General features: G+C 38.3%; 1 protein-coding gene across 1 annotated transcript in view; it reads right to left on the reverse strand.

Moving 5' to 3' along the window:
* Positions 1-13534, reverse strand: part of LOC126834303 (cadherin-23) — a 45160-nt gene that overhangs the window by 7814 nt on the left and 23812 nt on the right. Inside the window, exons 2-22 of the mRNA XM_050566125.1 lie at positions 12966-13222; positions 12668-12816; positions 11991-12209; positions 11349-11513; positions 10800-10929; positions 10549-10724; positions 10129-10468; positions 9795-10050; positions 9442-9716; positions 8618-8952; positions 7365-7679; positions 6014-6287; positions 5221-5385; positions 4271-4519; positions 3762-3850; positions 2744-2901; positions 1457-1641; positions 918-1141; positions 646-834; positions 261-393; positions 39-199 (exon numbers count right to left, since the gene is read on the reverse strand). Coding sequence (XP_050422082.1) covers positions 39-199; positions 261-393; positions 646-834; positions 918-1141; positions 1457-1641; positions 2744-2901; positions 3762-3850; positions 4271-4519; positions 5221-5385; positions 6014-6287; positions 7365-7679; positions 8618-8952; positions 9442-9716; positions 9795-10050; positions 10129-10468; positions 10549-10724; positions 10800-10929; positions 11349-11513; positions 11991-12209; positions 12668-12816; positions 12966-13125 — 4347 coding nt within the window. The 5' untranslated portion in view covers positions 13126-13222. The remainder of the gene's footprint in view (positions 1-38; positions 200-260; positions 394-645; positions 835-917; positions 1142-1456; positions 1642-2743; positions 2902-3761; positions 3851-4270; positions 4520-5220; positions 5386-6013; positions 6288-7364; positions 7680-8617; positions 8953-9441; positions 9717-9794; positions 10051-10128; positions 10469-10548; positions 10725-10799; positions 10930-11348; positions 11514-11990; positions 12210-12667; positions 12817-12965; positions 13223-13534) is intronic.

Below are 13534 nucleotides of genomic sequence, written 5' to 3' on the forward strand. Positions count from 1 at the left end.
CACATCCTCTTTACACCTAACGAACGCGGATGACTTACGGAAATCCTGTGGTTAAGCGGTTCGACGATAAAGTTGTTATCCTCGTTGCCAGAAATCACATAATAGCAAACGGGCGGTATAGGTTTTTCCATATCGTTCAGCTCCTCTCGGTCGACCGTGTCGATGAGCTGCCAATACTCAGATCCCGGCTCTCGGTGTTCTATAGCGGGGAAAATGATAAAGTCAAGTTTTCCTAGTTAAGCACATTAAACGCGACATACCAGTGAAGTTCACGGTGACTTGGTCGATCAGGAATCGCGGTTGGAAATCGTTGGAGCTTTTCACGTGTACCGTCAGTTCCAGGTCAGACGACAACGGGGTGGGTACGCCTAGATCGTAGGCTTCGACGCGAATCTATAAAACAAATTAGTGATATAACATTATGAAATGGTAAATAGGTTGACGACGAATAGGTCTAAAAAAAGGATAGTAGAAAACTTGGAATGGCGTGGGGAATTATTCAGGTTAGGTTAGGACGATTTTGTTGTAAAATTGACAAGGAAGGAGACGGGAGAAAGAGGAAATATATTGAGACAGTTTAGGAGTAGTCAAACGGCGAGAAGACAACACGGCTGGCAAACCTGCTACGGTAACTTGGACACTGACCTGGTAAACCTTTTGTATTTCTTTATTCAGTGGTTTTTTCAATGTAATCAATCCGGTAGTGTCGTCGATGGAAAACGATTTCCAATCTCCCATCAGATCTTGTTTGAGGCGGTACCGGACTTCAGCGTTTTGTCCGACGTCGTCGTCGATGGCTTCGACAGTGATCACCGGACTTCCGACAGTGGTGTTCTGGAATTTCCCCCCCAAACGAAAAAAAACCGTTTTACATGGTTTACTGGAGTAAGTAATACTTAGCGGTAAGTTATACTCACTTGAAGCAATCTCACTGTAACGTTGTACGCGGGCGACACGAAACGAGGAGCGTTGTCGTTGACGTCGGTCACGCAAACGTTGACGGTGGCCAAACTCGATTTTTGAGGACTTCCTCCGTCCTGTGCTCTGATCAACAGACTGTAATTCCCGTAGAGGTTCTTTAACGAAGACGTCGTGTACAAACGACCCGACCAATAGTCGACGTTATGAACAGCAAAAAGTTCTGGAAAAATGTATTATTGTTCTATTTTTGGTCAAACTACTAAATTTTTCGTGACCGGCTACAAAATACAACAGTTACAATATACTCTGTTAACTGATGACGTTGCAAAACCGCGATGATTCTCTATCACTGCCTATATCCAACAGAAGGCTAAGAAGGCATTGGTTTTAAAATTATGTTCACAATTCAAGCGAAAATTTAGATTTTAAATCATCCGGAACCAAGTTAGAGGACTTTGTTGAAATTCTACACCAAACCCATAGTAAGGACAACTCCATTGGGTAGCCTAGAAATTGTTTTATTTATATAACTGACCTCTTTCGTTTCCGTCTTCAATGGAAAACATTATTCGGCCGTTTACTGTGTTAGGATCATCCGCGTCGTTGGCTTTTACCAATAAGATCATGTCGCCGACTGTGTGGAATTCTGTTACCGCAACACATTCGTCGGGCAAGTGTTGAAACACCGGTGCCATGTCATTGATGTCTGACACAGTAACCCTGTTTGCATTGTTAAAGATATTGTTTTACATTTTTATTATTATTTATGTAAGAAGTATATCTTTTTTAAAAGCAGGGCGAGTACTGACGTGATTTTTGATAAAGGAGATCAACAATAGATTAGCTCTCTATTATAGATCAAACTATAGAAAAATAACTATTATTTTAATAAAAAAAGTTTTATCAATCTTTCGAAAAGACGTTGGAACACAAATACGTCTATTTCTGTTACCCACCTTACTACATCCTTCCCCTAAGTTTTACTCTCCTTTTTCCTCCCTCCCATTACTCTCACAAGAAATAAGTGATATAAGACGGAATCAATACATCAAATCGCCGAAACTAGATTACATCTTATCTCTTATCACTTACACCTTATCAAGTGTCTCTTATCACTAATTTTTTACCACGAAACCCTTATCAATGATTTCTTATCAGCTCATCGGCCGTGACAACAACGTGACATCGTTTTGGCAAATAATCCTTTATTTCTAAGTAGTATTTCAGTAGGCTTCAAGAGGGTCTTTATAATATGGAGGAATCTGGTATACCGAAGAAGCTAGTGGCACTGGTCAGAATGTACATGGAAGAAATCTTGTACCAACAAATAAGATTGGTCCGGACCATGTCTGATAATTTTACAGTAGACACAGGACTGAAACAGGGAGATGCTCTATCTTTATTACTCTTGAACATTGCATTGAAATATGCGATGAGAGTGATACTTGTCACTTATACTCAGGTATTTGATAATTTTTAAGAAATATATTATTTAGTATTCAGAAATAGTTTTGCGCTTAACAGAGGCAGAGAGTACATCTTTTGCATTGTCAATATATTCTCAAAGATATCTGAGATGAAATGTAATGCGTAAAAGCTAAGTAAAACAATATTTCAAAGCTTTGATGAACTGGAAGCCTAGAGGAATGAAACCCTCAAGGACGACCCAGAATAATGTGGCAAGTCTATAACTAAACAAATTTATTTTTAAATAGAAGGGAAATAGTGATGGTGGCAAAAACTCTTATAGAGTAGTAAAAACCAGAAGGTAAAGATTATTATTTGTGTAGAAACGTGTGAAATATTATGAATGTGTACTTACATGATTTGCTTGAAGGCATTGCGGCTTTCGCCAGAGACATAACCAAACTGATAGTTATCCCAAGCTTCCACGATTAAATTGTAGGTGTTTGTTTGTTCTCGGTCTAACGTGTCGGCGACCTTTAACACTCCGGTGTTTGTGTCGATTGTGAACTTGCCCTAGTAAAAATGTAGTCTTTTGTTAAAAAAAAAATAATATAAAACATAATATATAATTCAAAGAATGATTTATAATTAATTTAAAGACCATATAAAATGCGAGCCTGTGTAACAGACCTAAGTAATTTAAAGGACAACGCCAAGTGTGACCACAAATTCGTAGTCATACCTTATCAAAAATAACACAGATCCTCAATAATTTGTCATTCCTGTGATAATACTACCAGTATTATTTCATGTAGTTCCCACTGACTCTCACTCTTCAAACTATTTATTTGAGATGCAAGTCTGTATTAATCATGTGTTCATCGCGTTTATTTTTTTATAACAACGGTTATCGTCCATCTTATGTCCGTAGACTATATGTGTATAGTGTATATTTTTTATTTACATGGTTGTCGACCAACTGGACTTTATAAATTCACTAATTTAAAATGTTTGTGACCTGGTTTTTAAAATTATCAATACATTTTTTTTTTGTACGTTAGGACATAACGTCTTATCAGCGGTCATCAAGTTTTACGAAATTGATACGAATTCACTTTTTATAGTCTAAATAAGATAGTATGCAGTACTGTAAACAAACGGTCTCAATGTCTTATCAGTCCAGTACCACAAAAATATAGTGGCCTCAATTGGAAATATCCTACCCATGTTTTTGTCATCTATAGTTTACTTATGTATGCTGATAAGTGATGTTTAGTTGATAAGGATTGTTTGTACCTTCGCGAAAATACGCTTACATTAACCGGGTTCCCAACAATCCCTTCTCTCACTTGGTTTGGATTTTGTTGACAAAATATGTATTTGAGAAAAAAAATATACAGCTATATTGTCAACGTTTCAACAATGCAACTTACCTGAGACGAAAGACGATCTAGTAAATAGGTGATTCTTCCGAAATCACCAGAGTCCGCGTCCATGGCCACTACAGTGGCAATCGAAGCTCCTATTGGGAAAAATAGTCATAAAGTCACATTGGCCGACTAAACACGGTACAACCGCCAGGTGTATTATACAGGATGTCCCAAAAAGAATGGCGGGGTTTCAAACGGCTGTAGGTTGTGAAGTATTGGACCTACAGCGCTCTGGTTGGGCTTGAATGAAACAAGGAGTTGTCAAGTTTTGAATGACTGCCACTAAATGTCTCTTCACGTTCGATGTGATCGAGTTAGCGAAGCGTAATTCAGTTACGACTGTGAAACATCTAATGGCAGAGACATCTAGTGGCAGTCATTCGAAACTTGACAACTCCTCGTTTCATTCAAGCCCAACCAGAGCGCTGTAGGTCCAATACTTCACAACCTACAGCCGTTGGAAACCCCGCCGTTCTTTTTGAGACACCCTGTATTGTTTGTATATACATTACCGATCGCAGTGTTTTCTGGTATTGTTATGTTGGTAGGCGTTTCTTCGGCGAAATACGGATTGTTGTCGTTTTCGTCGATCACTCGCAATACGACTTCGGTAAACGACGACTTAATCGGCACTCCATTGTCCGACGCTCGGACGCTGATGTTGATCCAATGCAGTTGTTCATGATCTATACGACCGGCCACGACGATTTCTCCAGATTCGGGATCCAGTCGAATCAAATCGGTCACGTCTGTGGAAGATTCTACACATACAAAAAAAAAATAACGATACCCATTAATGTAAATTAGTTTCTTCTCAAGGTCGTAAATAAAAAAGTTAATTATAGAAATAGAAGAAAATAGAATAAATGTAAAATACAATTTAGTGGAGGAATTAGACAAGGATCTATTAATCACAGATGAACATGGTCATCTGTGATGGAGAATTAGTTATAGGCAAAAGAGAAATAGCCGAGCTATCTAAGAAATATTTTGAAAACCTTCTAAACGGACCGGATACAACACTTGTAAAATATTGTATTAGAATCCACCAAAGAGGAATATCTCATATAATCAACTTACTTAAAAACAAATTAATCACCAGCAGCAAAACTATTAAAAAAAGGAGGAAGCCTATTGTGGAAAACATACATATGGTGTAAATTGGTTGCAGTATGTGATAGGGTATGCTATTTGAAATATTTACATGGAAATTCAAGAGATAGTGCGATACGAACTACCCAGAAACTATTGGAATCAAGCGATGTAATGGTTTTAGAAGGTAATCCAACAAAAACCCAAATATATGTGTATACAAATATGAAGAAATTAAAAGACATATCGTCAAGTGCTAATCAATTCTATAGCTGCCTATTAAATTTGTTCAAATCGAAATGTCTAATCTGTGTATGGAGATTATGAATGTAAATTAGTTTCTATTACATTTTTTCCCCTTTACACCAACCTTCAATCGAATAATGGATTGTTCGATTTTTGTCCGCATCATCTGCCAACACTGTGATGATTGGCATACCCGGTTGACTGTTTTCCATTACAGCTCTCTTGTAAAACTCTTGACGAAAAACCGGCGTGTTATCGTTTTCGTCGTCCACGTGAACGATAAGAACTCCTGTGTAATGAAACCGCATTCGTTAAATAACACTTAAGTTCACAGCCAGTAGGGAATTTAAAATGTGCAGTTAGATATTATAATAAATGTTGTGGACAGTTATTCTTAGAAAACTTCTAATTTTTTTTTTTTGTAGTACGAGTGCAAAGACAAGATAATGATTTATTTCAGATTTAAAGTATTTTAATTTAAAATAATTATGCCGAGTATTCCGGATTATCATGTTTGGATTTTTTTTCAATAGTTATAGTTTTAATAAACGTTATAAAAGTACATAGGTTCATAGGTACACCTTTTGCAATAGGTGTTTTATTTTTTTAACTTAAATTAAAGAAATAAATCCGTATTTTAGGCCCTCTTTCAATCCAAGCAACCAGCCATTGAGGTTTTTAGAACGCATCGTAGGCTATTAGAATTTTTATCAAGTTTTTTCCATTTTAAGTACTCATCAAAAATAGATCTACTATTATTATTATTTGAAAATTGTTTTTTACTAAATAATTTTTCTTTTTTATTAATTTCCACAAATAATTTCCGTCGTGTGTATATTATTTGATTTAGCCCCTCCCCCCTCCATTCTCCACCAATGGTGCTTTTAATAGGTAAACTAAAAATCCATTGAACTCACCGTCTACTAGTTGCTTGCCGTTTATTGCAGCGATGTCCTCGACAACCAACGTCAGTCGGATGGTTTCTACCTTTTCTCTGTCCAACAATTTGCCCACTCTAAGGTATCCGTCTACAGGACTTAAAGAAAACGCCGACGGCCAATCGTATTCCACCGGGCTAACGACTACGCCGTCTTCGTTGCGCGCTTCGGAAGCTTCCACGTTGATTCGATACCTCAACACCGGTTTTGCGTCCGGATCCTCGGCTTCTACTTTTGTTATAATGCTTCCAACCTACAAAAAATATGTTGTTCAAATGTATTTAGATTTATTGATATTATCGCCATATGAACCCGTTTCAAAAATCCAAACAGTCGCGAAAATATCATCCTAATTGAGGATGATTATGGCCACAGAGTTTGAACATCTTTTTCGAATAAAGAATAATAAATTATCATACGCAAAAAACTGTCAAAGCAAGTCTGAGAAGAAGGTCGGGTAAAACTGTATGAAATACATAAAAAAACAAAATTCTCTTAGTCCACCTTTTTTACAAGGGATTTTGCAGGCATTTTAAATTAGTGGAATTACTACATTTAAATCACAATTATTTTAATAAAAACAGTGTTTGAATTAAAGTTCAATATTTGTTTTTCAGATGAAGTGCTACTAAGTTACCCGAGAAATCTATTATTATTGAATAATCTGATTTTTATTTTATAATAGAACTTGTATGTTTAAATTTTTAACATAACGTGTAATATAACAAATTTCTATCTTTCAGAAGAAGACATATGCTGGACTTGTTCAATTTCAGCGCAAAACACTAACATCAGCGGCTGTTATTTCTATTGCGGTTTAATAGAATAGTCATGTTTTTAGTTTTTACACAGGTCGTGTATCTAAGGTAGGGAAATACAAATATAAGTGTGATAATTAAATTTTGTCAAAAATTGGACATGTACTATTGCACAATTAGTGATTTGGATGTTAGGCTGTGTTGATCATTGTGTTTCGAATGAACATGTTGTTGAATGGGTAGTGTAAAGCTAGTCAACCGCTTAAGAATAATTTTAGTGAAAAAAAAACAATTGTTGAGGTCTCGCGGAAAAAAATAATCATGGATACGTTTTTGGACTTGAAAGACAATTACATGCTTTTCTGTGAAGGAATATCCCTGCTCTGCCTTTCCCCTTCCTCCTCTACCTTCTATTTTCCCTTATTTTTGCTCCCCACACTTCTACTAGGTGGTAGGCAGTTATTTTGAAGCTGTGTTTCTTATCACTAATGTTGTAGATCTACAAAAACCTTCCCGACTTCTCGCATCGAAGCTAAACCGAACACTGCTATTAACGTAAATAATATGTTTACCATTTCGTTTTCTTTTACACGGACCGCTTGCATTTTTTGGAAAAACGGAGGTTTGTTGTTGACGTCTTGAATTTTTATCGTCACGTTAACCGACGAACTAAGCTGTTGGTCGCCGATACCGCCGTCGATCGCTGTTACTTCCAAATAGTACACGTTGGTTTTCGGCTGCGTTTTGTCTGGATCCAAAGAAGCGCCGTGGGCGACTTTGATCACGCCCGAGTAGGCGTCCATCACGAATTTGTCTTCGGCGCCGCTGCTCAGTCTGTACACTACGACGTTGTTCGGCGCTGACCCGTCTTCGTCCCAAGCGTTAACCTGACAAAGGCGGCAATCAAATGATGATATATTATGTTATTTTAGATTATCTTACGTGGAAAAAGCAAAGCCAGCAACGGATTGAAAGGAATTAACATTAGAATGGGAAAACTCAAGACACGTTCTATGTCGGACGGTACGGTCCTAAAAATCCGTAACCGCGCAAGAAGAATTATGTACATATATATATATATATATATATACAGGGTAATCCAACTAACGTAAGACACTCAAATCTAAGTAATCTGTAGATAAGAACCGTTTGTCTATCATTATTTCAAAACCTTTTATAGTGACTTCCTAGTTGTAAGAATGTTATCGCCAACTGGACAATGCGAACATAAATATGAACTTTATGTGCGCTACCGGTTTTGGAAAACCGTAGAAATATTATAACTATCAAGAGAAAATTTTTTAATTTTTTGTCTACAAATTTATGTAATAAAAACTATATGTTGCCATTTAAATAAATCCCTCTTTTTTGGCTAATAAGGATTGGTGATAAAAATTGTTAAAATATTCATATATTCAGAGAAAATGAGTGTCTTACGTTAGTTGGATCACCCTGTATATGATCATCGATTAATTCTTGGATAAAGTTTAAAAACGTAAAAGAATATGTTTTTAGCAATTTACCTAGACAAGCGTGGGCCTGGGAATAATGAGAAAATATAGTGAGAGAAAAGGTTGTCGGTGAAGTGGGTTGAAAGAGATGGAAAAAAAATTACAATATTTCAAGTAGACAACCCTGATCAATATGAAACTATGTGAATGGTTAGAGAAATATTTAGTCCTCAATAAGGGCAATCGTACGTGGGTAAGAGTCTTAGCGACATATCTCCACGGAGTATTTATAGAATGGAATAACTCAAAGACAGAGAGGACAAAGACTTAAGGGGGAATAATAATTATATCATATTTTGTTTTGCCGAATTTACCTGCAACACTGTACTGCCGCCAACCAAGTCTTCGGATATGGTCGTCTCGTAATTCTGACTCTCGAATTTCGGTCCGAAATCGTTAACGTCTTCCACATAAACAACCACGTGAGCTTCGTCGGACAGCGGTGGCAATCCGTGGTCTTGAGCTTGGACTACCAAGTGTATTGGCTTGAGGTTTCCGCCCAGCCCAATGGCACTCTTGCGATTTTGTAATTTTTCAAAATCTACAGGTTTTTTAAGTTTCAACACGCCCGTGACGGGGTCGATGGCGAAACTTTCGACCGGATAATCCGATTGGATGATCCGATAGGTGATTTCCGAATTGATCGTACCTGAAATGATGTTCGAACACGTGTCACACATAATACGATGTAAAATGAATAGTTGAACTACCGTCGACTAACATGAATAGGTTTTTGGGCTGGGATCTATCTGGAATTAGCGTCATCATACCAATCTTATCATAGGTAGAACTACAAGATGTGCTTTTAAATCGTTGGGCAGTTGTCTAGAATATTTAATACGCTTAAAACCCATAAAAAAATGTTTTACCTCAAACCGTAGACGAGATAAGATTTTTTAAAATTTAGATAGTATTTTTCTTGCAACTTACTGGTAATGAGGTACCAATTAAAAAATGAGATCAAACGGTTTGTTTTAATATGTACTCTCGGGTTTCTTAATTTTGGCAATCCTATAGGCCCACGTGACAGTTCAGGGAGGGAGGGTTTGTGAGATGGCCGTGGAGGGGATAGGAGAGGAAAACATATCCTCGATTCTATGTTTTCGCGAATAAATTTAACTCGTGCTGTATACAATACCATTTAAATCGGAATCCCTCGCTTCGACGACCACTGGAGACTCGAAAATCAAATGGTTTTCTTTCAGGCGCGTTTCGTATTTGGCCGAAAGGAAACGCGGAGCGTTGTCATTGACATCGTCGACGTTTATGATCAACTGCACCGTGTTTCTGTTGCCCAGGCCCAAGTCGTCTCTCGCTTCTACGGTCAAGAAGTGTTTGGAAATCTGCTCCCGGTCGAATACCGGTCTGTCCGATTTGATGACTATTTCGCCGGTTTCCGGGTTCAACGAAAGACTTGTATGGAAACACACAACATTGGTTTTGTCATAATATAGGTATGGAGCGTATGCGAAAAAACAAAACTCTACTCACGAATCAGCACAACTTCCTCTTATGCTCGTATACCGTATACCGCCCGTACCGAACACACCGGAATCTTTATCCGTGGCTTCTACTTTGCCGATGGTCTTGCCCGATACGGAATTTTCCGGAACAAAGACCTCGTAAATGGGACGTGAGAACTCGGGATAATTGTCGTTGACGTCTCTAATGTAGACGGCGACGGGAACCACGCTGTACTTTGGGTTTTTCGCAATGGTTTCGATGGCGACAAGCGTGAAGTTGATCACTGTAAGTGCGGAGGAACACGTTAAGTAATTTAATTCGACGACAGCGGCACGAGTTGAACAATAATTAAGACCGTTACCTTTGATCTGCTCGTAGTCCAGGTCGGCCGTTCTGTTAACGCGTATGAGAAACGACGCTTCGTTTATGCCTTCCGACGGTGTCACGTCGAAGTATCCGTTGCGGCCTTGTTGGATTCGCAACCGGAACGTACCGTTCTTGCCCTGGTCGTAGTCGTACACTTGAGGTATGATGTTGCCGATGAAGTTCACCGGCGTGTTTTGTTGAGCGTTTTCGTTGATTTCTGCAATGTAGTAAGGACTGCGAAACGTCGGAGTTTCGTCATTGACGTCCGTCACGATGACGGTCACTTCGGTTTTCGTCGAAGGGTTGGGGAAAATGTTTTTCGAATCTTCGGTGGCCTATCACATACAGAAAACACTTGAGTAGAGTTACATGCGAATCACACATCGGTACGCGAGTATAACGATTATTATTATACCATGATCTCAATGATAATAGCTCCGGTTTTGATGATAAAAGGATCTTCGCGGTCAAGGACGCTCGTGGTATAAACAATACCGGAGTTGGGTTCCACTTCGAGCATTCCATTGCCACCGCGTGTAATCGAATATACTATGCGATTATCTACACCCCGATCGCCATCGATGGCTTTCACTGGGAAGCGAAAAATCGTTGCAGTTAAATATGGAAAAAATAGTAGATACTCTATTATAATAATATGGTACACACCTTGAAGAATTGAAGTTCCTGCGGGAGCGTCTTCGCTGACCCTGGCGACTGGAGTGACAACGACGAATTCGGGTGGTTGGTCTTCTACGTCTTGGACTTTCACGAAAATTGCTGCGGTGCCGGTGTTTCTCTGGATTTTTCGAATAATATTAATTAAATAATATTAATAGCGAATTGCAAATTAGTCGAGAAAAGGTTGAGGAGTGAAACAAGAATATCGATAAATAAATTTGGATTCGTACCAGGAAGGTTTGGTTAGATTATGTCATCAATGGAGCAAATGTTTTGTTCGATCCTAAGACATACTGATCGCTGATTTTCTGCCTCAAATCAACTGATTCTCTCAACACTGATCTCTTTACAGCCAATTCCCTTATTAGTTATCCAGGAAGTATCGATTTTTCTTTATCACCGTCCCATACCTATCTCATTCACACTTATCACTACCCCATACCTTCCCATGCCTTACATAACACATATTAATCGACTTTGATAGATCTCTATTAATATTGCCGTCGTATTATTTCGTCGTTATAATGGTGCACGAACCTTTTCAACGGTCGAACGATCCACAGCCAACACCCTGAGTTGATGTAATGAATTTTTTTCATAATCCAATCTTCCCACAAGGCGAATCACGCCTTGGCCGTTCACCGTCGATATCGAAAACAGACCACTTTCTACGGCGTCCGTGTCTTGTAAATGGTACACCACCTATACAATTCTCGCCGTTAATAATATTACTGTCGAACAATTATTACTAGATCCGTATGCCAAAAAGTATTTGGTTTTTGTTAAAAAAAAAAAAAAAAAACAGCAGTATACCTACATCCCGTGTACGAATACGGGAGGAAGTGACTTATGTATGACGTCACGCTGTCGGTGTCGTTTTAGGCACACACCCCGAACACACACGTTTACAGGGACGACACACGGTGTGCGCACCACAATACAGTGTATTATTTTGGAATAACTAATATAAACCCCCCCCCCCCCATTGTATTTTCACACCGGCCGTATTGCGACGGTTCGATGAATACATAAATAGTGAAAATTAAACAGCGCCCGGTGTGCGGACACGAACCTACATGGGAAGTAATATAATAATTGTCGGCGGACCGTGAAACCCCGATAATTTGTGTTTTACACTGTGTTCATTATATTGTGTGCGTTAGCCGAGTTTGGATGTACCTGTCCATACGGGCCTTCGTCTGCATCGGTAGCCTCGACCGTTGCTATCACCGTTGGCTGGCTGTCCTCCGGCACGAATATTGTGTTTTGATACGGTTTGAAAATCGGCGCGTTGTCGTTTGTATCGTCGACGATCAACAGTAAACTCTGAGTGATGAAGTTACCTTCGCCCAACCGGCCGTCGGTCAGAGTCAAAACCAACGAGTATTCGTCTTTTGTCTGTTTAGAAAAAAAAAAACACACACACACATAGTCAAAACTGAAAACCGTACAAACCTATATATTATGGTCGAACATTGGGTGTAGAAGCTCAAGAGAACGTTTTACCTGCTGTTTATTAGCAGGTTAGATAAAGGCAATTTTTTGCCAAATCTTAAACTGTAATGTGTAATTATCGGCTACACAATTAGGAACCTTTGTCGAATGCCTAAAGCTCTCCCTCTTAGAATAATTTTAAAAAATAACTAGGTAATCGAATATGATTATAAAGAGTGGCCAAAATGTGACTTTTTTCTTTTTTTTTTTAACATAGTTTCTATTTTATAACTGCAATATTACTCGGTCCGTGGTGGGTTGTAATTAAAAAACGCCAATTGTGATCTCAAATGGGGATAACGTTTTTAGAGGTTACTGTTAATAAATTGTTTAGGTTCGCGAACAATAAATAATACAATTACCTCTCGATCGAGTTCGGTTTTGAGGTAAATGTTGGCTTCGTTCTTGCTATAGTATTCAACTCTGATAATTTTGTCGCCAGGTTCTCGAACGCCAAACGATAACTTGTCGCCATCCGGGTCTATTCCGCGCACGCGGTAAATAAGACTTCCTGTAAACAGAGGAATATCCAACGAGTCATTAACCAACCTGGGCAATACTTAAATTAAATAAAGTCTTCCATAAAACTTGTATACAAAAATTACTGTTTTCATACAGCTTTTCTAAACACTAAAATTTAAGTTTACTTGTGTTACTTACCGACAGGGGTGTCTGGACCTTCTTTCAGCCGGACTATGATTTCGGTTTGCCAATTGTCGGTGACGAACTGAGGGGATTTGTTGGCCGCAGAAATCTGAGCTAGAGCGACCACAACTATGGACAAATAAACAATTTTCCAAACATACCAACAGACGACCATATTTCGTCCTCGGCCGATGACATTATTTGCTGCTTTTCAACTGGTCATCTCGTTAAACGCGGTCGCTGTTTTTTAACTTTAATCATATTTTATTTATCTGAAAAAAAAACAGTACAAAATAATATGAATCCACTGTATATTAGTTTTACATTTTTAGCTTCGATGCGGAGCTGAAAAGGTATTGTTTTTTCAACGATGTGCTTTTATTTTATATTTCTTTGTGTCTTGACCTAAGATATCTCCTAAACTGTAGATTATAAATGAAACCCCCCAAAATGTAGTTGAATGGGCCGAAAATGTAAAAAGTTCACCTATTCCCTTTCAAAGTCGAGAAAAAAATGTATATATTTTTTTGACATAACTGCTAAATCTTTTTAAAAAAATGATGATTAACATTTTGATAGATTTT

This window comes from Adelges cooleyi, unplaced genomic scaffold (assembly GCF_023614345.1).
Source record: "Adelges cooleyi isolate 19-005CV unplaced genomic scaffold, UGA_ACOO_1.1 ACOO_flye_CR_arks_rails_tigmint_CR_PRNA_1, whole genome shotgun sequence".
Taxonomy (NCBI): domain Eukaryota; kingdom Metazoa; phylum Arthropoda; class Insecta; order Hemiptera; family Adelgidae; genus Adelges; species Adelges cooleyi.